Below are 27,743 nucleotides of genomic sequence, written 5' to 3' on the forward strand. Positions count from 1 at the left end.
CCAGGTTTATAGCATCATGGAGAGCTAATAACCATAAAGAGAAATGTATTTCAAAATTGTGGACTGTTTATTCTTTAATTAAACATACCGAAAATTTGCTCTCCTCTATATGCTGAGTTTAATTTTCCGTCAATGCTGCTTACCCAAGGAGCACATACTACAAGGTTGAAGAAAAAGTCACAAATAAATAGACCTGCTGAATAGATGAGCTGGCAATAGTAATGAGTCACTCCATCATGTGAATTGTTGGGGGGCTCTCACTCCTTGCTATCTGTGCAACCTGTAACAGCTCTTTAAACCACTAAGATCTCTGTGTTCTTCCAACTCCTCTATCCCCACCATTTGCGTCTATTGTTTAGCTATTTGACCCTCCAATCTCTGGAATTTTTTCCTCAAACCGCTTCACCTTTCTGCCTCACTCTCTCCTTCTTTAAGACATTTGCTTGAGATCTACCACTTTCATTGAGCTTCTGGTCACTTTCCCTAATATTTCCTTCTTTGATCCAGTGGCAATGTTTATCTGATTACAATCCTGTGAAATGCCCCAGGGATGTTTCAACATGTTAAAGATGACATTTAAATGTCATGTAACTCAATCCAAAATTCTGGTGTAGCAGTCGTGAAATATTTACATAGCAACTAGCCCGTTAATTTCTCAGTGTGGATGTTCACAATGCAGATTCCAGAACTATTTCTTAATTTTAATTTATACAATGGTTTTTTTCAAAAGTAACCATCGTATTGGACCACACAAGTATCTCGGGATGGATGGCTGGCGGCTCTGAGTCAGCTGGCCGCCCTGAGTCAGCTGGTCAACCTGAGTCAGCTGGTCAACCTGAATCAGCTGGTCAACCTGAATCAGCTGGTCAACCTGAATCAGCAGGCTGCCCTGAGTCTTTTTACTCCTGAGTCATTAGCATCTGGCTCAGTTGAAGGCTTGCCTCTGATACCTCCCATTACCGACACTAACTTGATTTTCATGTGAAGACTGACAAACAGGCCAACCTTTCGAGACAGTCAGTTCCTGCAGAAATATAAGCCTGAAACAGAATTTGGAAAGGAAGGGTGGGAGTAAAACTTGCCTGATCTAGTCTTACGTACCTTAAAATGGAACTCCGGTATTATTGATCTTGACCAAATTTGACCATTTTGAACTGCTTTGCCTTCTGAGGTGCCTCGAGGAGAGGGAGAAGACCATGCAATCTCTGGCACATTGTGTCTCAATTTGAGACCTGATGCAGTGCAAGAGTTAATAAGCCTGAAGTTGTTGCACTCTGGTCAGCTACTCTGATCTGATGGCTTCAGAGCAGACCTGGTCAGCCACTGATGGGTCAATTATTAAAAATAACATTGCAGCCCAGTCTGACTGAAGCTTTGTGGAAAGCAGACAGGAGCTGTTTGTTTAAGACCAGAATGTTTTTGTGTTGAGAAATTTGCTCTGTGACAGTTTTCAGCTTCAGGAGTCATTGGAGCAGGAGCTGTGTGTTTATGTTGTTACCCAGTGGTAATTTACTCCCCTTCAGCTTTGACTGCTGGTCCCCTTGAAAACAGACTACATACTCACAGGGTGGGGGAGGGGGAGAGCGCAGACAGACTTGGAATGAATTTGAAAAATAGATTGAAATTAAGTATTGTGTTACCTGGTGTACAGAATTGCACCCGAGTATCAGTCGCCATCGTTAACAACAGACATGTTACACAAATCACCTGAGAATAACCAGTGGTCGTGCTTTGCTCTGGATGCTGACGATCATGGAAAGGCAGATGTCATGAAATGGGTGTTGAAATCTCTGGTGAATTTTCTCCCATTAGCCCAGCTTTCTTGACACCTCAGTCCCTCCAACTAAAATGAGTGCAATGGGAATACGAAGGAAAGGGCACAGGTTCTTGCTGACATGTACATTAGTCAAACATTTCTGTAAGAAAGCTCGGTAGGTTGACTCAATAGTTTAGGCTGCTGGTTACTTTGGTTCAGAATGCAAGAATTAATAAACATTAGCAGAACTAGTAGCTCCTGCTGACAAATTATAATGGTGCTGATGTGGATTCATCACATTCATTGATTGATTCCCAAGAGTCATTAGACAAATTGAAACTTTTATTTCTTTCTCAGTACAGTGGGGAAGACAGATCACAAATTATATGATATATATTGGCTCTCCCACTCTGGTGACCTGCAGTATCATATCCCGCTTTGGTGAGGTGCAGTATATGAACCATCCTGTCCTGATGAGGTGCATTATATGGACCATCCTGTCCTGATGAGGTGCAGTATATGGACCATCCTGCCCGAGTGAGGTGCAGTATAAGGACCATCCTGTCCTGGTGACCTGCAATATATGGACCATCCTGCCCTGTGAGATGCAGTATATGAACCCTTGGTGGGGTACAGTATCTGGTCTCTTCTGCGCATCTTAGCACAAGCTGGTGGATCATCTTGGATAAAATCAGATTCTTCTACCAGTGGCCTGCAGTGCCAATGCTCTACCCTTCTGGCATTGTTGCATTGGCAACATTATTGAATACAAGTGCAGAATTAAGATTTTAAACATATGGACTCATTTTAAACAATAATAATGTAGTGCTTAAAAGTAAAACAGCAATGCAAACTTGAGGTAATTGTCATTCTGTTGTGTTTGCCATGGTTCAGTTGTTAGCATGCCGTGCCCCTGAATTTGAAGGTTGTGTCTTCAAGACCCACTGCTAAAAATTGAACACCTTCCCCAGGCTGTCACTGCAGGGCAGTCAAGAGAAAATGCTGTACTCTTGATTGTCTCCTCAATGAGACCTGAAACTGGAGCCCTGTCTGCTCTCTCAGCTGTACATAAAAGAAGATCTAGTCATTATTGCCATGCTGTATGTGGGAGCTTGCTGTGTATCAATTGGTTGCTGCATTTGTCCCATTTCACCACTGACTGCATTGCAAAAGGACTTCATTGAATGTAAACTATTTGGGGTATACTGAAGTTGGCGAAAGGTTCTATGAAAATGGAAGTTATTGTCTTACTTTTGCTGCTGCTGACTTTTTTGTTTTTGTCACTTTCCTGTTCTGCTTCACAGCGGTGCCCCTCGGTATCATCGTGGTCCCCGGCGACAGTGACCTGGAGATCTGTCGCACACGCGTCGAGAGGCTTCAAGAGGTATGTCTTAAAAGACGGTTGCTTTATTCTCAGGAAGAAAGGGCACACTGTGGCATGAAATATGCTCTTGTTGTCAATGCAATTCATTTTAATTGGAATGCAAAGAGAAGCTTCCGGACAAGCAGAAAGCTTGAGCGCTGCCTCGCCCTCTGTTGTTGCTATCGACATCAATGCTACAGAGAAAGAAATTCTGTTGAAACTACCATCTCTGTATGTGTAAATAATACAGAACAACTAGAGATAGGAAGATTGTCACCAATCATTAAAGCCTGAAAACGTCTGACCACAGAACAATAAAATGTGGGTTCCTGCCCACCCTGACAGCGCGCAGTGATGTTACATGGAAAGTTAGTAATAGAGGAGACTGTTAAGCCCCTCAAACCTATTCTTGCTGCCAGGCTGGTGTTTGCAGAGACACTCTGAGCAAAAGTCTATTGCTTCTCTGAAGGGATAGAGAGTTATTGCAGAGACATCTGTTAGTTAGGCACTCCCCATGGGCAAAAGCCAGAGCAACATTGGCAGAGGTTTGGGAAGAGTTGGCTGCACTGGGGCTGGTTTAGCACACTGGGCTAAATCGCTGGTTTAAAAGCAGACCAAGACAGGCCAGCAGCACGGTTCAATTCCCGTACCAGCCTCCCCGAACAGGCGCCGGAATGTGGCGACTAGGGGCTTTTCACAGTAACTTCATTTGAAGCCTACCTGTGACAAGCGATTTTCATTTCATTTCATTTCACAAGTTCTTAGCTGTTGATGGCCCACGGCAAAAGGACATCAGTTGGGACAAAGGAAAGAACATAACTTAAAACTCCAACTGAAGTAGAAAAGTAGCTCTGAAGAAGAGACACACGGACTCGACATTGACTCTGTTTCTCTCTCCACAGATGCTGCCAGACCCAAGGAATGTTTCCAACAATTTCTTTTTAGTTCAGATTTCTAGCACCTGCTGTATTTTGCTTTCAAGAAAAATAGATTTGTAAATTTACTCTAGAGTAACTACTCGTTTAATTCTTTCCTCCATCCATTTTAAGTTTATTGCCTCCCACCTCAAATAATCTCCCAGCCCAGAAGGTTTGCCATGTTCCCAGATATAGGGGCGGCACGGTGGCGCAGTGGTTAGTACTGCTGCTCACAGCGCCGAGGACCCAGGTTTGATCTCGGCCCCGGGTCACCATCCGTGTGGAGTTTGCACATTCTCCCTGTGTCTGCGTGGATCTCACCCCTACAAAATCCAAAGATGTGCAGGGTAGGTGGATATGCCACGCTAAATTCCCCCCTAATGCAGCATGGTGGCGCAGTGGGTAGCTCTGCAGCCTCATGGCGCCGAGGTCCCAGGTTCGATCCCGGCTCTGGGTCACTGTCTGTGTGGAGTTTGCACATTCCCCCTGTGTTTGCGCGGGTTTCGCCCCCACAACCCAAAGATGTGCAGGGTAAGTGGATTAGTCACAAAATTGGGAAAATGAATTGGGTACTCTAAATTTATTTTTAAAAAGATTAATAAATTGACCCTTAATTGGAAAAAAAATGAATTTGGTACTTGAAATAAAAAAATTATTTCCAGATATTTAGCTGAAATGTGGACCCCTTGTCGAAATATTCCACAAACATTGGGCGGGATTCTCCGCCCCACCATGCCACATTTCTGCCCCGGCCGGCCGGTGGGATTCTCCGTTACGCCGGTCGGTCAATGGGGTTTCCCCTTGCGGAGCAGCCCCACGCCGTTGGGGAACCCCCGGGCACCGGCATAACAGAGAATCCCGCCGGCGGAGAATCCCGCACATAATGTTTTGCTCACTCCTGGTGTTGCCAACTCTGATTAAATGTATTCCTGGAGATTTTGTCACAAGACTTTCTCCCACCCTCCAACCATTAGCGGGCCAACACATCCATCCTTGTGATGCACTGACCCAACACCAACTGGAAAACAAAAAGACTCATTACCTTAATGTCAGCCAAACAAAGTTTCCCCCCCCCATTTTCAGTATTTTTATACCTGGTAAAGAGAAATGTTCAAAGAAAATTTAGACGAAAACAACATTTTTTAATGTCCCAATGGTTTTTCTGAGTTGCGCGCAGCACTGTCATGGAGATGGATCGTCACCTCCTGGAAATTCCATCCCAATACTGGAGGATTGGCAACCCTATCTGGTGACAAACAGGAGATTGAATCCAAGGGCATTTCTCCTTCACTGGTGGGGGAGAGAGGGATAGGGGTGGGGGGAGTAGGGTGGGTAGGGAAAGAGAGGGAGGGGTAGGGGAGAGAAGGGGGGGTTGGGGGGGGGGGGGGGGAGGAGAGGGAGGGAGAGAGAGAGATCCTGCACAAAATGTCTGCCTCTGAGCAGCACTTTGAAATTATAAAGTGCAGAAAACTAAACTATACCGAACAGGGAATGATTTCCCTTAAGATCATAGATATTAATGCAGATGAATAGCACTACCCCATCCACTGGGCACGTCTCTTGTTTCCATTATTAACATGCATTGAAGTTAAAGATGGTGATTTAAATTGATTAATGTAGTTCCATCACCTTTATCAATAAATCTTTCATGTGGCACATTCCTGGCAATCCCAAAGTTTTGATTAATCTTCAGATTTATTTGATTTGGCGGGGAGGGGGGGGGGAAGAAAAAATGTGATCTTTGAAAATGCATTACATTTATGTCTCGTGTTATTTTTAAATTTGCTCATCTAAGAAATGATAATGACTGGATAAGAGACAGAATGCAGAGAGAAGTGGTGAATGTTTGTTTTCCAGACTGGAGAGGGGTGAGCTGTGGTGCCCCCCCAGGGATTGGTATTAGAATTGCAGCTTTTTGTGATATATAAGGACCTGGGGCGAGATTCTCCGACCCCCCCGCTGGGTCGGAGAATCGCCGGGGGCTGGCGTGAATTCGTCCCCGCCGGTTGCCGAATTCTCCGGCACTGGATATTCGGCGGGGGCGGGAATCACGCCCCCCCCCCCCCCCCCGCGATTCTCCGGCCCGCATGAAGTCCCGCTGCTAGACTGCCTGTCCCGCCGGCAAGGGGCGTAGATTAAACCACCTACCTTACCGGCGGGACAAGGCGGCACAGGCGGGGTCCTGGGGGGGGGGGGGGGGCGCGGGGCGATCTGGCCCCGGGGGGTGCCCCACGGTGGCCTGGCCCACGATCAGGGCCCACCGATCCGCGGGCGGGCCTGTGCGTGGAGGCACTCTTTTCCTTCCGCCTTCGCCATGGTCTCCACCATGGCGGAGGCGGAAGAGACTCCCTCCACAGCGCATGCGCGGGGATGCCGTGAGCGGCCGCTAACGCTCCCGCGCATGCGCCGCCCGGAGATGTCATTTCCACGCCAGCTGGCGGGGCACCAAATGCCTTTTCCGCCAGCTGGCGGGCGGAAATTAGTCTGGCACGGGCCTAGCCCCTTAAGGCTGGGGCTCGGCCCCCCAAGATGCGGAGGATTCCGCACCTTTGGGGCAGCGCGATGCCCGACTGATTTGCGCCGTTTTGGGTGTCGGTCGGCGGACATCGCGCCCATACCGGAGAATTTCGCCCCTGAACTGGGGTATGGGGAACCCAATTTGATGTTTGCAGATGTTCCAAAACATCTGTCGGATAAACATGATAACTGAATGATTTGTTTCTGCTCTAAGATTGTAGGATGGTTCACTTTGCGAAAGAATTGTGCTATGAATTGGCACTGCATCGGAGAAGGTTTTGTAACTTGACTAGCTGCATGCTGGCTGCTTGACGAAGATTGCAATTGCAGAATTAGCCAGACGATTGCTTCATATCCATACTGGATCATGTAAAGTTGCTCATCAGTTGAGAAGATAGCTTTGGTTTTGTGGGTGATTGTCAGGTTTGCTGCTGGCCAGAGGTAACTGCAGTAGGGAACTAAGGATGCTGGCAGTCTCGCCCTCTCCCTCCATAATGCTCAGCTGGAGGTGTGCCAATTGGCAACCGCTTCACCAAAATTGTTGCATTGATTTTTCTGCATACCATCTGTTGCAGTTGGTTGGAGAGTGTGTGTGGCCTACACGCAAGATGCTGCCAAAGGCGCCAAGGCAGATACGCAAGTGTTCCTGTGCCAGCTGTGGCTCCAGCTGACATCACATGGATGCCAAGAGCCAAATTACAGAATGGTGCCAGTAAAATACAGTCGCTATACTTTCAAAGTTATTATCTTAACGGCCTGAAATGAATTGATTCCCACCTCTTCATCTCTTGTCATATGCTACCAGGTAGCCTGTTAATGCTGTTGCACAGCTGGCTCCTGCGAGGTATCTACAAACGCCTCAACCTGCAAGCTTTACCTATTGCCCGTGGTAAATTTCTGTAGTATTATTTCAAAGCGATTATTGCACCGGTGGTCCCTCTTGAAATAACAATATCCTGTTGTGATGGTTGCAGCAATCGTCCCCTAGTTATAGGGGCAGGTTTAGCACAGTGGGCTGAACAGCAGGCTTGTAATGCAGACCGAGGCAGCAGTGCAGGTTCAATTCCCATACTGGCCTCACCAAACAGGCGCTGGAATGTGGCGACTAGGGGCTTTTCACAGTAACTTCACTGAAGCCTATTTGTGACAAGCGATTATTATTATTATTGATGCAATGCGAGATGTTCTGCTCTTCCACAGGATTTGCCCATGGTTCATCCCTCGCTCCAGCGATTGGTCCTGCAGGTTTGTGAGCCAGGGTTGCTGTTTGATGACAGGCGCGGACTCTCCTACACTCCTGTCTAATGCTTTTCTTGTTTCGAGCATGAAGCACACCTTCTGATTGCATGCAGTGAGTTACATAAAGTTGCATGCATGGAATGGGAATGTGTGGTCTGTGAGGGGGCTTGGTTTGCATGTGCTGGCTGCACCATCTGTTCCGTGGTACAAAAACAGCAATGACATTGCATCATAATCCTTTCAGCCCCCTTGACCAACCTGCTACAATTGTAGAATATAGTGCGTTGCTGTTAAAAATAAAAGCCAAGAGTTCAAACCAATATAAAGCAATTAATTGACAGTCCTTCTTTCTCCAATATGTTGCAGTATTTGGACAGGGAGAGCGTGAACCAGTGATGGAATACATCAATGGTGCCAGCTCATCTTAGGAGTTTTAGTCTCACCCTGGACTGCGGGCTTCAGCCAGATTCTCTCCCTTTGAGTCCTGGGAATCTGATGGAGAAGTCGGGATCTGTTGTCCAACTACTTAGACGCACATTCTTCAAATGCACAGTTCCTGTTTCAGTATTTTTAATGAAAATATTTGGCCTTGTTTGTTTTTGTGTTGTATTCACTGCTGCCCGAGCATGGCCTCTTTATTGGTGTCATTGATCATGCTGTCTTGACCTTAATGTTGTCTACTGGCCATGGTTTCAAGAATTTTTGTGGAGCCTTTGTTGCTTTTGGACCCTAGAGCCCTTTCCCTTGAAGAACAGTATGAAATAGGGGAAGAATCCACATGATAAGTAACAGTCTGATGGGCCACACCATGAACACTTTATCCATGGCCAGAACCAGCCTAAAGGATAGCTAGCCTTACATAGTGGGAGGGCCATATGGGCCCTCAAGACACACTGGGTGCAATGTCCACTGGCTGTCAAACTGGAATGTAAGAGGCAGTGTTCCATTTACTGGGATTGCCTGAAATGTGGCCCGAAGCATACACCTTCTCTGACTCAAAGACTGAAGTAGGACTGCTAGGTCCACGGCTTTCTCTGTTGTACCCCGTTGCAGTGCCTTCGCAAATAATCTTCCCTAATGGGTTCCTTTCACTTAACTTTGCAGGAGGACGATGGCACCAAGTCTCGAACCTTGTCTTCACAGAAGCTGTCCCCAAAATGGTGTTTTCTGGACTGTGAGTATCCATTTGAAATTGATAATAATCACTGAAGAAGCATTCCTTTATAATTGGATCAGCATGGTCACTGTTACATTTAACAGGCGCCTTAAAGAATTTATTGGTATTTTTTCTCGACAATGGGATTGACATGATAGTTCAGAGGCCCTTTAAAGGAGAATTCCATGAGGATACGTTGATGGAGTATGGTGCATGGGCACTTTAAAGATGAATTCCAGTAGAATAAGCTGCTGAATGCTGGGATCACTGCGATAAGAGTGCAGACAATTCTTAAAGCTGTATATTTTCTCAAAGGGTTCCAGGGTACCACAGCACGGTTAGTGATCTGGGAAAAAACCTGTGGGATAAATTAGCAGTGTGGACTGAATATAAACCCACATCACAGAGCTGCTTACCCTCCACTGCCTGCTTCTTTGTCCCATTAATAACCAGCTTCCAGTACTGCATCACAGGAGCAAATGACACTTCACAATGAGAACAGAAAAATGTTCAGTTGTCGGGTTAGCATAACATCTGTACAGAACACATTTTTAAAATTAAAGTGTAGAATTTATTACAATATAAGGCAGTATTTATTCAGTCATGCACAGAGCCTGCTAAGAGATAAGGGTACAAGGGAGTATTCCTTTGTGGTCGCTCACAGAATTGTTGAAAGGCAAATGTGGTGCAATACTTGTACAGGTCTTTCAAAGAGTGCAATGAAAGAAGAATTTTAGGTAGTGTTTATTCGGGGTCTCGCAGACCCTGTTCAGAGAGTACAATATTGTATTTTCTCAAAGCCTTGTGCACAACCTTGAGAAAGGGGAATATTATGTAGTATTCGTGGTCATTGACCAGAGCATGATGAGAGGAGTTATGCTGCATAGCCTGACAAGAAGAGGACTATGATATTGTATTTATCCAGGATTTCTTCGAAGGCTTTGTGAAAGGGAATTGCAATGCAAAGATGGTGGCCCAAAGTTTACAGTAGTAAAGTGGGCAAAAACTGTCAGCAATCTCTGGCACTCGCTCATGTGCAGTTAGACATGGTAATCCGAATTAACTGCCAGTGATTTTCTACTTTCCCGAAGGGTGTGCTGTTGAAGTCCATCTCACTGAAATCAAGTAGAAATCACTGAACTGATGAGAAAGTAGCTCTTCTATGCTGTCAGTCTTGGTGTGAAAACCCTGGCAAAAGCTACATCCTATTGAATGGGGTATAACTGAGATTTTACACCGTATTCTGAGTTCAGAACCACTGAGAATTTGCCTGGCTGTGCCTGAAAATCTAATTTGATATTTGTGGAATGTCAAATTCCTCCATTATGATAAAAAAAAAAATCACTTTTGTTTTAAAGTATGATATTTCAGCTTCAGTTTGACCCCATGTTTATACGCCAATCATTTTATTCACTCTAAAATTTTAATTGAAACTGAAAAAGTCATTGAATTTTACTTCCTGGTTTGCTGCCTGTGAGAATTGTGGTATTGAATTTTATAATCTATTTTGCTCTAATTTTTCCCTTTAAGGTTTTGGAATGAGTCATATGTTTATTCCCTGATACACTAATTTATGGAAATAATCTTTCACTATTGGTCCTTTCAAACCCTTTCAAAACATTGAAGTGTTTTGTGAGAATCTGCTGAACATCCACTGTTACAGTAAATTAAACACTCAAATCTCCCATCAGTTATCTGGGAAGGTCTCTCTCTAACCCACTCTCTCCTAATCCCGTGTCTAGGGAGGTCTCTCAAACCCTGGGCGCGGATTCTCCACTCCCACGCCGGTTGGGAGAATCGCCTGGGCCGCCAAAATTTCCGGGGACGCCGGTCCGACGCCCTCCCGCGATTCTCCCAAGCGGCGGGAATGGGCCGGTCGAGTTTCGCAGGCCGGAGAATCGCCGGAGATACCCAAAATGGCGGTTCTCCGGCACCCCCGCGATTCTGAGGCCCGGATGGGCCGAGCGGCAAGGCCAAAACGGCGGGTTCCCCCCAGCGCCATCCACACCTGGTCGCTACAGTCGTGGGCGGTGCATGAACGCTGGGGGGGCGGCCTGTGGGGGGGCGAGGGGGGATCCTGCACCGGGCTTCACCTTGAAAGTGGGGTGGCCCGCGATCGGTGCCCACCGATCGTCGGGCCGTCCTCTCTGAAGGAGGACCACCTTCCTTCCGCGGCCCCGCAAGATCCGTCCCCCATCTTCTTGCGTGGCGGATTTGGACAGGACGGCAACCACGCATGCGCGGATGACGTCCGTTATGCGGCGCCGGCCGCGTCATCTATGCTGCGCCGCTTTTACGCAGGCGACAAGGCCTGGCGCGGGTAGAAGACACAGCCCCGATACTGGCCCATTGTCAGGGCCTGAATCGGTCGGGACATTGGCTGTTCCGCGCCGTCGTGAACCTCGACGGCGTTCACGACGGCGCGGCCACTTTGGCGTGGGGGTGGAGAATCCCGCCCCCTATCTCTCCCACTTGTGTATCTGGAAGGTCTCTCTCTAACTCCCTCTCTCCCACTTCCAATCTCTCACCCCCATATCTGAGGAGTTCTCTCTAGCCTTCTCTCTCCAGCCCCCTCTCTCCCACTTCCATATTTAGGGAGGTCTCTCTAATCTTCTCTCTCACACTCCTGTATCTGAAGAAGTCTCTCTCTCTAATCCTCTCTTCCCCACTCTGACCTCCCCCCACTCACATATCTGGGGAGATCTCTCTAACCTTCTCTCTCCCGCTCCCATATCATGGAGGTCTCCCTGACCCGCCCTCTCATACTACTGTATCTGTGGAGGTCTCTGCAGCCTTCGCTCTCCCACTCCTATATCTGGGGAGGTCTCTCTAACCATCTCTCTCCCACAACGTAACTGAGGGTGCGATTCTCAAGAACAATTTATAAGTTCATTTGTGGCGGGTTTTTCCAGGGAGTTTTCCGTCTGCTCTGCCAGCGAGTTCCCCACCGCTATTCAGTGACACTTAGCCATTTCTTTCGGCCCTGGGGAGTTTCTTGCTGTTTTTTTAACACTGGGGAGCTGAACTCCGAGATCACGTTACTATTTTGAAAGGGTGCCCCGATCTCTAAATGACGCTGCACCCACGGGCAGTGTCACCCCTACATGCAAGGGCACTACCCCACACCCCCTGAGGGGCGACACCCCGCAATGGGGTCTTTTCAGGCCCCCCCAAGCCCCTTGCAGCATCCCCTCTCTTCCAGGATCCCCACCCGTCACCCCCTCAACATCTCGGAGACCCTACTTACCTGAGCTGCACCCCCCCGATCCTTCAAACCCCCTCTTCCACCTTCCTTTCATGGTCATGGCCCCCCTAGGGCCCTGACCCTTGTCATTACCACCCTGGCACTGGGTGCCCTTGCACTGGCACCCTTTCACACAGGCAGTACTCCTGCCAGCTTGGCAGTGCCAAGGTACCAGCTGGGCAATGCCAAGGTGCCCATTTTCCAGGCGGAGGGCCAGGGAGCCAACCTGCACTGAACCCGACCACCCAGGTGTCTCCAGTGGCCCGGGAGACCCCCGGCGTGCCGTTCCAACCGGTTCACGTTTGTGTGGACCAGTGCTGAACGGCTCATGGCTGCAGTCTCCCTGGGGAGGCCAGAGGCCAGTGGATCCAGTGAGGCTGGTGGATTCTGGGTAAATTGGAAAGGGCAGGAGAGTGGGATTAGCTGAGCGAGCACAAGGACTGAATGGCAGCCTCCTGTGCTGACTCTATAATGACCATGAGCCTCTGTACCCATGTCGGTAAAGCTCGGAATCAGCTCAAATCTCTGACAGTTTGGGTGACTCCTTATGTTAAGATTGAAGTATAAAAAGGTTTGTTTTGACAAGAGAGTGAGTGTTTCCAAAGTGGCTTTGGCTGGTTTCCATTCTTTTTGAGGAAACGCACCATTGTTCTGAGTAGCTTCAGACCGGGGTGGGGGCCATGGGGGGACTACGTGGCCTGGGTTGGGGTTAGTATGTGGGAGTAGGGAATTGAAAGGAAGGGAAGCTGAAGGGGGAGGGGGGGGGGTCAAGAGTTTTCTCTCGTGTGAACAGAATGTCTCTGAAGCATCAAGCTAATTAAAATAAAAAATATGATCTCATCGATGAAGTGAGCCCTATGTTCAGACAGCTGCTGGCCGAACTCAAATAGGTTTTCCCCATCACCAGAAAGATCTGACCAACTGCTGTTAAACAGCTGGAGGACCCATGGCTGGGGGGCTGGGGTTGAAGCTTAGAATATGCATTGGACAATAGATCTGTGTTACACAGCGTTTTGTCAGGAAACTGCTGCTGTGATATGGATAGAGAGCATGCTCGATTCCCAAGAGGTTAACTGTGGGATTTGTACTCCATATTGTATTAGTCAGCCCACAGGCCTGGCAAACAAATGGGTCCTCAAGCTGCCCCATAGATCGAATCATTTCAGCCTGTACTACTTTGATTACATTCATTTTGTTATTTGCCCAAGTAATATTCCTCCCTCCAAGGTTTAGTGGCTAGCTAGATCTCAAACTTGCCCATGCGGTATTCATTAAGTGTGTAGGCTCTTTCCGTGTTTTATTTTGCGGAGCGACACGCGCATTGTAGCTAAAAGGGGCCAGCTTGTGCTCGGGCACGAGCAAAAACTTGCAGGTTGGCACTCAGTGTTGCTGGGGAAAGTAGGGATGCTGATTAGAGGTCTGCTCCCCCTTCACATGTAGGAAGATCTGTGGAAAGTAATCCCACCACAGCACTTCCCCACACCCATGTGATCATGACTGTCTGTTCTCCTGGCAAGGGAACAGCTCGCACATTGTTGAGAGAGACAGAAAAGTGGGAGATTTTTATATTCAAACGACAGAAGAGACGTTCTGACCACACAAGAGAAATTTCCCCTCCCGCCAACCTCACCCCCCCCCCCCCCCCTTCAAGTAACCCACTCCCAAGTACTATCAAAAAGTTGACAAGATGAAGAAATGTTCTGTTGATTAAACCGTTCTTTGTAACCTCTCAGATATGTGAGATTCCAATTATGCAAATAAGTGTTGGCGTACTACCTTCAATGAACTGGGGCTGCTGGAGGAGACATCTGGATGAGTGGGTGCTGCCTGTGTTCATAAAAGGCCACCTTTTTGTTTTTACACGACACATCTTATTGCAAGAGCATTTTGTAGAATGCATTTGCATTAAATTAGTTTTCTTTTGTCGATCTCTATTAATAGTCGTTTAGTAAGAATTGAAATGCAGCATGCTGAGCATCTTGTTGAATTTGAATTGGTTTTTGACAGTTAAGATTGATTGGAAAACCCCGTTGACTTGTTTGGCCTCACAATTGGAAGTAAAGCCTCCATTGACAGGAGATAGTGAGGGTTAGAATGATTGGTTGGATGATATGTTGTAGGGTTTTTTTAAATTTCTGATGGTTAGACTGATGCAGTAATGCACCAAGTCACATGTAAGATGGCACAAAATAACCAGTTTTTTAAAAATTCAGTTGGCAGTGCCAAACCACTTGTGCCGCACTCTCACATCTCCAAGCGGGGACCAGTGCAATTGCGCCGGGGCCTATCCTAAGGCTTCGATCTTATTGTTGGGTGGATTTCCTCCCTCCAAAAGAGTGTGAGACGCTTCTTAAGGAATAATTTGCCACTCAATGTAACATACAGGATTTTCAGAGGGGCCTAACAAGGTAGATGCTGAGAGGTTGTTTCCTCTTTTGGGAGAGTCTACGACCAGAGGGCAAAATCTCAAGAGTAAGGGGTATCCCATTTAAGACCGAGGGATGAGGAAGAATTTCTTCTCTCAGAGGGTAGTGAATCTATGGAATTTGTTACCGCAGAGAGCTGTCGAGACTGGGTCATAAAATGTGTTCAAGGCTGAGATAGACAGATTTTTAATCAGTAACGGAATCCAGGATTGTGGAGATAAGGGGGGATTGTGGAGCTGAGGATTATTATTTCAGATCAGCCATGATTTCATTGAATGGCAGAGCAGACTTAATGGGCCTAAAAGGCCTACTTCTGCACCCACACCTTATGATCTAAAATCTCACAATTTCCATGCGAGCCAGCCTGACCCCTGCTTTTAAATATGCCAATTGCTGTACCCTGTACTCAGCTCATGATGAAACATTCAGCAGGTGAAGTGAAAAATCACTGCACACTCTCGAGGTCAAGCTGCTAACCTCGGATATTCCTCACTGTGACCTCAGCTAATTGTACAAAGAAACACAAAATGCGAACTCCAAAAACAATTTCTACAAGGGGTGAAGTAGTTCTATGCTCTCTTATAGTGTTGTTCCATATTGCACTAATACGGAAGGATCGAGACCCATAGAACCCCTACAGTGCAGAAGGAGGCCATTTGGCCCATTGAGTCTGCACCGACCCTCCGAAAGAGCATTCTACCGAGGCCCATTTCGTCGCCCTAACTCCTTAGCCCTGCACATTGATCATGGCCAAGCTACTCAACCTGCACATCTTTGGACTGTGGGAGGAAACTGGAGCACCCGGAGGAAGCCCACGCAGACATTGGGGGGGGGGATATGTAACTTCCCCACAGTCAGTCAGCCAAGGCTGGAATTGAACCCGGGTCTCAGGCGCTGTGATGCAGCAGTGCTAACCACTGTGCCACCACGGCACCCAAATGAAAGCAGACTTGAACTGGAAGTGTGCACCCTTGCCACAGAAATGATTTAAGAAATATAGTTGGCAACGGCCCACCTTGTTACTTGAAGAGAAGCAGGTTAATGTGCTCGGTGTCCTTTATGTAGTTCAATTATTTCTCCATTCTTTACCTCATGTTAGAAATGAGGAGAGGAAAGGTGGACGAGTTTGAAAACCAGCATAAAATTTTAAAGTTGTAGCTGGGCCTGGAGATGACTTATGTCAACGACCACAAGGGCGATGATGGGTGATATAAAAACGGGAAATGCTGGGTAACCTCAGGTCTGGCAGCATCTATGGAGAGCGAAACAGTTAACTCGTCAACCCTATTTGACCCTTCTTCAGAACCATTCTGAAGGAGAGTTATATGGACTCGAAACATTAACTCTGTTTCTCTCCTCACAGATGCTGCCAGACCTGCTGAGTTTATCCAGCATTTCCTGTTTTTATTTCGGTTTTCCAGTATCCATGGTGTTTTGCTTTTAGGCGATGGACGGTGAACCTGGTGTGAGTTTAGATGCAGACAGCAGAGATTTGGATGGGCTGCGGTTTCTGAAAGCAGTGACAATTTACCAGCCAGCAGACTCCACTCACTAATCTCTCTTTGCATGTAAAGCTTCCAGGTATTTTTCCCAGTGAGGCAACATACGCCTCGCAGCACATCTGGCAGTAGCTGCTGAACTGAGGAGACACTGCTGATCCCAGTTCAACGCAACCCAAAAGCAGACAGGCGCTGCTACGCCAGCTCCACTGGGATTTTTAGTTACTTTGAAGAACTGGGATTGGGAGTCAGGAGCAGGTTGTAAATGTGCCAATCTCCACTCAGTCAGCTGGAAACAGATTTGCCCTTTGCGCAGATACTTGAGGCTGTGCTCTGACCCTCAAAAAGAAAGAAACGATCCCCCTAGGAGGAGGAGGCATTCTTTAAACTCTTATTTCCTCTGTCTTTTCTGGCATGAGTACTTGGAATCTAAGGCCTTGCACCCTCCAGGCTATTGTTCTCTTTTGGCATCGACAAAATGGACTCCCTCATAAATTACCATAAACCTTTTGACCTTACGGGTCAGTCAGATAGAATCCTTTTAATGAGCCTGTGGGAAGCAGCCCTCCAGCTGAGCCTTTGTCCACTGAAGTGTAATGTGTATCCCCTGTCTTTCCATCTACGTTCAGTTCAAAAAGTGAAAGAAAAGAGTTCCCAGAAACCCGTCCCATCTTGCTCATTTTTGCAAATAATGAACAATAATAAAACCGAAATAGTTTCTGTAAGTGTGAAGCCTACCTTTTGGCTCACCTTTTGTTTAATAAGAATTCAACACCCGGGAAACATTGAATCAAAATTGCACACTTGTAGCGGATGTAAACTCAGCTGCATGAAGAAGAGACAGTGGTTAAAAGTCAGTGAATGTGCCCAGTTGAGTCTGTGGTTAGCTCTTCATCACATTTTTCGACCTCGACTGTGTCTCGTCTTGAGTAACAGCTGTGCCTAATTACACGTCTAGTCCTGACCAGCCGGCAGGAGTTTCAGATTCACTAATTGCTGCTCTTTCACTCGACTTCGCTTCCCGTTGTCCTGAGACTGTGTTTGGGCGAATCATTGTCAGCAACTCACCCTGGCGGTCGGTAATCAGTTAATGCTTTCCAGAGGGTCTTCGATAGTTGCTGACTTGTGATAATGAAATGCTGTAACCACTGCTGTGCCCAAATTCAACCTGATTAAAGTTACTCTTTTTTTCTCTCATATGTGGGGGAGGAGAAGGAGGTGGGTGAGGGGGAGACCTGATGGCTGTTAGACTGCACAATTTGATTTTCAGCTGAGCCCTCATGTTCATGTTGCAGACAGCCTGTCATTCTCAAACATTCACCGTTCATCTTACGGTAGTCTGTCACATTGGCCTATTGATCAAAATACAGAGTTCTCCCTCCCTGTGTTACTGACACCATCGAATTGCTACTTCAGGACAGACGGCTCAGCAATGTTCAGTCATTGCTTTATATCTTATTTATTCCGACTGTATTTCTTTTGACTACGTTGATCTTCTTCCATTCCATCAGTAACTCTCATTATGTACGTTACCCTGTTCTGCCTCTGTTCTTCACAATCCTGTCAATAGGCATTCTTTGTAACACTACAAAGCTCAGCTATTTTAATGACCAATGACTATCTCATTAAACTAAACGAGCTGTGCTCCTAATTATGTAAGAACACCAGTAATGCCAAGAGGACCGATTTTGACTGAAGTCATTTGACCTCATAGAGACAGATAATTGGAGCAGAGGACTTTTTCCCCTAAAATTTGTGTACGTTTTGACATTTATATGCAGTGTCAACAAACAAAGCTATGGGAGTTGAAGGGAAGAAATGTCGATATTAATGGCGTCTCCAAGTGGAGGGAGGTGGATTCTGAACAGCAAAACTCTTACACTTATCTTAGATTCCAGTCCTTCGAATCAGTAACCTATTTTCCTTCTGTTCCCTGATAGCCTTCAGCAAAGATGGATTCATTTTCCGAAATCAATTCACAGTAAAATGTGTCTGTGAAAATCATGGCAACACTCAAATTTGACAGGCCAGATATTAAAGTTACATGGGGAGTGGGCTGGATATTAAAATTTGCTCAAAAGATATAACATACTATCTTCTTGGAAATGGAATGCTGTGTAAGCGGAACATCAGTAAGATAGCTTGTTAAAGGCTGAGATTGATTGAGTTGCCAAATGTTGGTGGCAAGGTGGAGCTCATTTTCTTGAACCAAGGTCATTTTCCCATCCTCCTGTTGACAAAATTCAGCTGCTTAAGGAGTTTACTCCACGTCCTCAATTTACTGAGGGCGGGATTTCCGGGACTTTCCACACGTAATGTGCAATCCCATCCACATGAACGGTGCTGGCAGAGAGTACAAAGTTATTCAGATAGTCAGACTGGTACTTACTAGTCCCACCGCGGCAGATGGAGCAAGCAAGCCAACCGTCCATTTACTTCAATGGCACCAGTAAATCTCACCGGCAGTGACTGGTTAGGGCCAATCCAGATTGTGTGGCATCAAGGGTCGCACGGAGACCAGTGTGCAAGCAGCCAAACTGATAACTAATCTGGGGTCATGCAGTACCTAGTCGTATTGTCCAGTTTAATTATTTTTTTTTAAAAATTTAGAGTACCCAATTATTTTTTTTCCAATGAAAGGGCAATTTAGCGTGGCCAATCCAACTAACCTACACATCTTTGGGTTGTGGGGGTGAAACCCACGCAGACATGGGGAGAATGTGCAAACTCCACTCGGACAGTGACCCAGGACCGGGATTCGAACCCGGGTCCTCAGCGCCGCAGTCCCAGTGCTATCCACTGCACCACATGCCACCCTTGTCCATTTTAATTAAGTAAAATGAAAGAAATTGATGCATAGCACGTTCTAAAAAAAATATCCTGTTTTTGGGACAACTCTGGCAATTCGACAGCCAGTCTTGGGAGAGTGTGCCCGTCTCTTTCACATCCACCTGGAGGCACATGTGGCCTCAATTTAGTGCCTTATCTGACAGAAGACAGGTCTTGGTCTGTGTTGCTTGGGCCAGCTCCTGTATCATAGAATCCCTGGAGTACAGAAGGAGGCCATTTGGCCCATTGAGTCTGCACCAATCCTCCAAAAGAGCACCCTATCTAGGCCCACGACCCTGCCCCATTCCCATAATCCCACCTGACCTTGGGCACTAAGGGGCAATTTAGCATGGTCAATCCACCTAACCTGCATGCACATCTTTGGACTGTGGGAGGAAACTGGAGCACCTGGAGGAAACCAATGCAGACACAGGGCGACTGTGCAAACTCCACGCAGACAGTCACCCAAGGTCCAAATCAAAACCGGGTCCCTGGCGCTGTGAGGTAGCAGTGTATGGAGAATTGCCATTTGGGTACGGTATAGGACCCCAATTCAGTGAGCAGTCAGTGTCTTCAAGGGAGAACAGCAGAAAACTGATAAAACAAGAGAAGTTAAAACAAAAATGAAAAGGTTTATGCAGTCAAGTTGAACTGAGATGTGTACAGGTAGGATGTAGAAAGGTGCAGTGCAAATTGGAGCAATTGGATGTGTTGACACCCATGATTTCCCATAGTGATCTTCGGGTCTCAATGCTGTCATACCTCATCGTCAATCATAAATCTTTTAACAAACAGTGATGGAGTAACATTGGCCAAGGCTTGTAAGCAACTCGTCTTCCTGCTCACTCAGCTTATAATGACAGTGAGAGCACAAAATCGAGAAGTAATAATACCTTTTTTTAAAAATGTAATAGACTTACTACTTGAGGGTGGATGAGTCCGACACTGTCGGGCGTTGCAAATACTGCAAGGTTTAACGTTTATAAAAATGAAATGAAATGAAAATTGCTTATTGTCACAAGTAGGCTTCAAATGAAGTTAGTGAAAAGCCCCTAGTCGCCACATTCCGGCGCCTGTTCGGGGTGGCTGTTACGGGAATTGAACCGTGCTGCTGGTCTGCTTTCAAAGCCAGCGATTTAGCCCTGTGCTAAACAGACACCTGGGGCGAAATTCTCCGTTCCGCCGATTGGCGCAAAAAAACAGCGCAAATCCCACTTGCGTCACGTCATAAAAATGGGACGATAGTCTCCGGCCCGAAATGGGCTAGCAGCGACGTAACGGGATCCGCGCTTGCGCAGTGGTTCACGCCGTGCAGCGTCATACGCGCTGCACGGCGTGACGGCTCATAAGGCCGCGCAGCTCCCCCCCCACCCGACCAGAACACCCGACCGCAACACCCGACTGGATGGCTGGCCGTCGCTCAGCCCCGAGGTTCGAGTCACGCGATGTGGAGGCGCTCCTGGACGCGGTGGAGCAGAGGAGGGACGCCCTGTATCCCGGGCACGGCCGCAGAGTTGCCCCACGCCACAGCCGGCGTCTGTGGAGGGAAGTGGCAGAGGCCGTCACCGCTGTGGCCCTGACACCACGGACAGGCACCCAGTGCCACAAGAAGGTGAACGACCTCGTCAGAGCAGGCAGGGTGAGCCTCCCCCATTCCCCCCTCCCCCATATCCCCCCTCCCCCATATCCCCCCTCCCCCATATCCCCCCTCCCCCATATCCCCCATATCCCCCCATCCCCCATATCCCCCCTCCCCCATATCCCCCCATCCCCCATATCCCCCCATCCCCCATATCCCCCCATCCCCCATATCCCCCCATCCCCCATATCCCCCCATCCCCATATCCCCCCATCCCCCATATCCCCCCTCCCCCATATCCCCCCTCCCCCATATCCCCCCTCCCCCATATCCCCCCTCCCCCATATCCCCCCTCCCCCATATCCCCCTCCCCCATATCCCCCCTCCCTATATCCCCCCTCCCCCATATCCCCCCTCCCCCATATCCCCCCTCCCCCATATCCCCCCTCCCCCATATCCCCCCTCCCCCATATCCCCCCTCCCCCATATCCCCCCTCCCCATATCCCCCCTCCCCCATATCCCCCCTCCCCCATATCCCCCCTCCCCCATATCCCCCCTCCCCCATATCCCCCCTCCCCCATATCCCCCCTCCCCCATATCCCCCCTCCCCCATATCCCCCTCCCCCATATCCCCCCTCCCCCATATCCCCCCTATCCCCCATATCCCCCCTATCCCCCATATCCCCCCTATCCCCCATATCCCCCCTATCCCCCATATCCCCCCTCCCCCATATCCCCCCTCCCCCATATCCCCCCTCCCCCATATCCCCCCTCCCCCATATCCCCCCTCCCCCATATCCCCCCTCTCCCATATCCCCCCTCTCCCATATCCCCCCTCTCCCATATCCCCCCTCCCCCATATCCCCCCTCCCCCATATCCCCCCTCCCCCATATCCCCCCTCCCCCATATCCCCCCTCCCCCATATCCCCAAGTGAATCCAGCCTTAACCTCTGCAATGCACGCGCAACCAATGGCGTGCATTCATATACCTGCCTAACACTGTTGCCTTTTACCCCTGCCACCCCCCCCCCCCACAGGAGAAGCGCGCACACAACAATAGGGAGCATGTGAGGACTGGAGGAGGGCCCGCTGATGAGAGGCCACTGACCGTACACGAGGAAAGGGCCCTGGAACTGGCTGGCGGACCTGAGGACCGGCAGGTTGCTGATGCAGAGGTCGGGGGCCCACGAGCAAGTGAGCCACCAACAGCCCGTCCCCATATCCCCCCTCCCCTATATCCCCCTCCCCCGTATCACCTGATCACTGCCTGATGTCTAACCATGCATGCTTCATTGTGTATCGCAGGACCAAACGTCCAGGCACCCATCCCCGCAGATGCACACCGCCCGCAGGATGCCCCTCGGAGACCACAGGAGACTGAGAGACCCGCACCCTCCAGCATGCGACGCCCGCAGGATGCCCCTCGGAGACCACGGGAGACGGAGAGACCCGGACCCTCCAGCATGCGACGCCCGCAGGATGCCCCTCGGAGACCACGGGAGACGGAGAGACCCGGACCCTCCAGCATGCGACGCCCGCAGGATGCCCCTCGGAGACCACGGGAGTCGGAGAGACCCGGACCCTCCAGCATGCGACGCCCGCAGGATGCCCCTCGGAGACCACGGGAGACGGAGAGACCCGGACCCTCCAGCATGCGACGCCCGCAGGATGCCCCTCGCACACCACGGGAGACGGAGAGACCTGGAACAACAGGGAGACTACACCCCCGTCACGTGCGGGAGCGACCACCCAGCGATGAGGGGGGCAGCCACAGGCCCCCGTCACATCCGAGCCAGGACACCACTACCCAGGACACCACTACCCAGGACACCACTATCCGGGACACCCCTATCCGGGACACCCCTACCCGGGACAGCGCTACCCGGGACAGCGCTACCCGGGACAGCGCTACCCGGGACAGCGCTACCCGGGACAGCGCTACCCGGGACAGCGCTACCCGGGACAGCGCTACCCGGGACAGCGCTACCCGGGACAGCGCTACCCGGGACAGCGCTACCCGGGACAGCGCTACCCGGGACAGCGCTACCCGGGACAGCGCTACCCGGGACAGCGCTACCCGGGACAGCGCTACCCGGGACAGCGCTACCCGGGACAGCGCTACCCGGGACAGCGCTACCCGGGACAGCGCTACCCGGGACAGCGCTACCCGGGACAGCGCTACCCGGGACAGCGCTACCCGGGACAGCGCTACCCGGGACAGCGCTACCCGGGACAGCGCTACCCGGGACAGCACTACCTGGGACAGCACTACCCGGGACACCCCTACCCGGGAAGACGAAATACCGGACAGTGACTCAGAGTGCATGGGTGGAGACGAACCCCCACCCCAAAGTGCCATGGAGTCAGAGTGGGACGAAGAGCACGACACAACGCCACTGCTGTCACCAACACCCTCCACCATCGCAGAAACACTCCCCACGGTTGGGCACTTTAGTGATGAGGCGTCTGGTACACTCACTGGTGCGCACAACACAGCCGTCCCGGTACAGCAGGTGGAGGTAGGAGCAGCAGAGGGACCGGGCGGTCGGAGGGCAGCCCAGGCCAAGCGAACATCTGCCGCCCAGATGGATCCCGGGTTCCTGCAGTTACCACACCCACACATAGATCCGATGCAACCACCGACACGGAGACGAGCGAATAGGGTGACGGGTGGCTTGCGGCGGCTGCGGTCGCAGGTGGAGGAGTCCACCCGCGTCCAGGAGCTGGGAGTGGTCCCGGTCATGCGTGCCACCCAGGCTGACACCGCACGGGTGGCGTCCGCGGTGGAGGCAATGGGTGCGACGGTGTCAGACATGGGGAACGGTTTGCGAGGCCTGGGGCCTTCCGTGCAGGCAGCGTCTGTGGCCCAGGAAATGGCTGCCCTCTCACAGGAGGCCATGAGCCAGTGCCAGCGCCAGATGGCAGAGGCGCTCAACGCCATAGCCCAGTCTCTGCAGGCCATGGCCCAGTCTCTGCAGGCCATGGCCCAGTCTCTGCAGGCAGTGGCCCAGTCTCTGCAGGCCATGGCCCAGTCTCAGCAGGCCATGGCCCAGTCTCAGCAGGCCATGGCCCAGTCTCATCAAGCCATGGCCCAGTCTCAGCACGCCATGGCCCAGTCTCAGCAGGCCATGGCCCAGTCTCAGCAGGCCATGGCCCAGTCTCAGCAGGCCATGGCCCAGTCTCAGCAGGCCATGGCCCAGTCTCAGCAGGCCATGGCCCAGTCTCAGCAGGCCATGGCCCAGTCTCAGCAGGCCATGGCCCAGTCGCAGCAGGCCATGGCCCAGTCGCAGCAGGCCATGGCCCAGTCGCAGCAGGCCATCGCTGAGGGCATCGGCGCCAGTGGCCATGTGCGAGCCGGCGTCGCACTGTCACAGACAGGGTTTGACAACCCCCTGGGCTCCATGGCTGCAAACCTGCAGACCCCTGTCGATACCAGCACGGGCCTCCAGGACTGGCAGCGCCAGATGTCGGGGGCGCGTCGGATGGCCAGTCCGTTCGCATCCCCCACCCATGTAGAGGCCTGGGGGCCATCGGGCACCCCGAGGGAGGAGGAGGTGGTGTGGTCCGTCCCGGCTCCCTCTGTAGGGGAGGTCCCGGTACACCCGCGACATCTCGGACTCCCCCCCCCCCCCCTTCCCCCCCCCCCCCTCCGTCCCAGGTGCATCGGGTGGGCAACGGGCAGGACAGGCTGGCAGCTCGCCATCCCAGTCGCCCGGGCCGCAGCCTGGCCCATCTAGGCCAGGACGCCCCAGGAAACGGCCGCCAAAGGGATCCAGTGTCAGAGGGCAGGAATCACAGGAGTCCACCTCCAGTTCTGCTGTACCGTCTGGGGAACCACGTAGACGTAGCCAAAGGGCCCGTAAGGCCAAACAATTAGACACTGAGTAAGTTGGCACGGGTGCAGGGCACAGATGAGTTTTAGGGGCTAGGGCACGTGCATGAACTCCTTTGGTTATTAAAGTCAATGTTACACCTACCGAAGCTGCCTTTGTGCTCTGTCCAAAGTGTGCGGGCGTGTCATGTACGTTGAGCGCAAGTGTGTGTGTGACGGGTGGTCTTACCTCAGCCCCAGGTGAGTCTGCCCCCTTCTCCCTGGGCCGCCATCAACATCCCCCGGGCAGAGGACGGGACCGTGCGCTGCAGTGTCACAGCCGCATGCAGCGATGGTCCGGGTGGATGGTGGTACTGTGGCCATGGGTCAGACATAGTCCAACGATATAGAGCCAGGAGCTCATCGCAGGGGCGGGTTGTCACCATCCTCCATGGCCTGCGATAGACACGCGTCCACCCGCAACTGGGTGAGCCAGGCCCGTTGTGCCGCCGGTGGATCGGCAATTGGGTGGGGGGGGGGGGGGTGGTGTGCATGCGGGTGGGGTGTGTGGGGTTGGGGAGGGGGGTGAGGGTGCTGGGTGGGTGGATGGGTGGGGGGTGTGGGTGGTTGGCTGTTGCCATGGTGTGCGGTCTGTGGCCATACTAGCCGATTCCCACGCCCATCTAGTCAGTGAAGCGGGCGGCTATCAGTCTGTCCCGTGCCCGCTGGGCCAGCCGGTAACGGTGGACAGCCACCCGCCTGTGTCTACCCCGTCTGCCCTGACCATTGCCCCCATCCCCCTCATCTGGGGAGGACTGGGCCTCTTCCTGCTGCTCCTCCACTCCGCCCTCCTCTGCCTGCGGCACATCGCCCCTCTGCTGGGCTATGTTGTGCAGGACGCAGCACACCACAATGATGCGGCCGACCCTATCTGACCGATACTGGAGGGCGCCCCCAGAGAGGTCCAGGCACCTGAAACGCATCTTCAGCACGCCAAAGCACCTCTCGATCACTCCCCTTGTCGCTACAATGGGCATCATTGTAGCGGTTCTCCGCCTCATTGCGTGGCCTCCGTATAGGCGTCATCAGCCACGATCGCAATGGGTAGCCCCTGTCGCCCAGCAACCAGCCCCTCAGCCGGGGATGGCGTCCCTCGTACATGCCGGGGATGGATGACCGCGACAACATGAATGAGTCGTGTACACTGCCTGGGTGACGGGCGCAGACGTGCAGGATCATCATGCGGTGGTCGCAGACCACCTGTACGTTCATCGAATAGGTCCCCTTCCTATTAGTGAATACGGCCCTGTTATCTGCAGGTGGCCGCACGGCGACGTGCATCCCATCGATCGCGCCCTGGACCATGGGGAACCCGGCAACGGCAGAGAAGCCCACGGCCCGGGCATCTTGGCTGGCCCGGTCCACGGGGAAGCGGATGTAGCGGTGCGCCATGGCATAAAGGGCATCTGTCACTGCCCGGATGCACCGATGCACCGATGTCTGCGATATGCCGGACAGGTCCCCACTCGGTGCCTGGAATGACCCCGTTGCATAAAAGTTCAGGGCCACCGTAACCTTGACGGACACTGGGAGAGGGTGTCCCCCGCCAGTGCCACGCGGTGACAGGTGTGCCAGCAGGTGGCAGATGTGTGCCACGGTTTCCCGGCTCATCCGGAGTCTCCTCCTGCATTCCCGGTCCGTGAGGTCCTGGTATGACTGCCTGGGCCGGTACACACGGGGCGCCCTCGGGTGCCTCCGTTGCCGTGGGGCCCGCGACGTCCTCCGCCCCCTCCTCGTCCTGTCGGTCAGGTGTCCCTCCAGCCTGGGCAGCTGCCGCCTGCCCTCTGCGGCAGCCTGCGCCGCCTCTCTGGCACGCTCCTCCTCCTCCTCATCCAGGGCAACATAGACATGAGCGGCTGCCACCATGGCGGCCAACATCGCTGGATGGTCTGAAAACATGACGGCCTGGTGGGGGGGGAGGGGAACGATGACATGTCATCATTCCCCATATCCCCTCCTCCCCCCAGCCAGGTGGCATGGACCGCATGGGTCCAACTGTTGGAGGCTGGCACCTGGCCAGGTGGACCAACTCATTTGCCCTCCCATCACCCTCCTCGGCACGGACCCCCTCCCCAACCTCCACCCAGCACGGACCCCCTCCCCAACCTCCACCCCGGCACGGACCCCCTCCCCAACCTCCACCCCGGCACGGACCCCCTCCCCAACCTCCACCCTGGCACGGACCCCCTCCCCAACCTCAACCCCAGCACGGACCCCTCCCCAACCTCCACCCCAGCACGGACCCCCCCCAACCCCCAACCTCCACCCCAGCACGGACCCCCCCAACCCCCAACCTCCACCCCAGCACGGACCCCCCCCCAACCCCCAACCTCCACCCCAGCACGGCACGGACCCCCTCCCCAACCTCCACCCCGGCACGGACCCCCCCCAACCTCCACCCCGGCACGGACCCCCTCCCCACCTCCACCCCGGCACGGACCCCCTCCCCAACCTCCACCCCGGCACGGACCCCCTCCCCAACCTCCACCCCGGCACGGACCCCCTCCCCAACCTCCACCCCAGCACGGACCCCCCCCCAACCTCCACCCCGGCACGGACCCCCTCCCCAACCTCCACCCCAGCACGGACCCCCCCAACCCCCAACCTCCACCCCGGCACGGACCCCCTCCCGGCACTCCCCCCGGAGCCCAGCCTACTCTAACCACCCCCCCCCCCCGCCGCGCACACACACACACAAGCCGAGACACACCTCTCCTCATGCAATCAGCCTGCGGCCACGCCATTTCCTGCCCAGAGCCAACCCCCCAGGCCGTCACTCACCTCCTCGCTGGTCGGCGTGAGCCTGGAGCACCGGGTCACGCCGATGAAAAGGAGGTTTGATTCACGTCGACATGAACGGTTATCACGTCGACGGGACTTCGGCCCATCCGGGAGGGAGAATATCGGCAGGCCGAAAATCGGCTGCCTTGCGCAGACCCGTGACATTCTCCGCGGCAGCGGCGCCATTAACGCCCCCGCCGACTTTTCTCCCTTCGGAGACTTCGGCGGGGGCGGGATTCACGGCGGCCAACGGCCATTCTCCGACCCGGCGGGGGGTCAGAGAATGACACCCCTGATTCCTCCGATAGAAGTAGTTAATGAAGAGACAAGAGCTGTCATTTGCAGATCCACCAGGCTGAAGAAGGAATGCTTGGGACATGGAAGAGAAATAAGGCATGCACAGTCTGCACTAACTACAATTAACTAACACCTTCAGAACTAGCACAAAGAGAAATGTGAGGCAGTGAAAGGTACTGAAAGGATTGCTGAAATCTCATTGATGGAAACAGTGGGTCGAATGTGAATCCTGTACTCTTATGTTTCTGAGAATGCTGATGAAATTAC

The 27,743-nt window shown here is 51.9% G+C and overlaps 1 protein-coding gene across 6 annotated transcripts in view; it reads left to right on the plus strand.

The window, feature by feature from the left end:
• Positions 1–27,743, plus strand: part of dgkza (diacylglycerol kinase, zeta a) — a 663,976-nt gene that overhangs the window by 372,035 nt on the left and 264,198 nt on the right. For 5 of the 6 annotated variants that reach the window (XM_072518865.1, XM_072518866.1, XM_072518864.1 and 2 more), the window contains 3 exons: positions 3,061–3,140; positions 7,754–7,798; positions 8,897–8,966. In XM_072518865.1, the coding sequence (XP_072374966.1) occupies positions 3,061–3,140; positions 7,754–7,798; positions 8,897–8,966 (195 nt within the window). The remainder of the gene's footprint in view (positions 1–3,060; positions 3,141–7,753; positions 7,799–8,896; positions 8,967–27,743) is intronic. The other variant, XM_072518863.1, reaches the window with a different exon arrangement.

The sequence above is a fragment of the Scyliorhinus torazame genome, chromosome 10 (genome assembly GCF_047496885.1).
Source record: "Scyliorhinus torazame isolate Kashiwa2021f chromosome 10, sScyTor2.1, whole genome shotgun sequence".
Taxonomy (NCBI): Eukaryota; Metazoa; Chordata; class Chondrichthyes; order Carcharhiniformes; family Scyliorhinidae; genus Scyliorhinus; species Scyliorhinus torazame.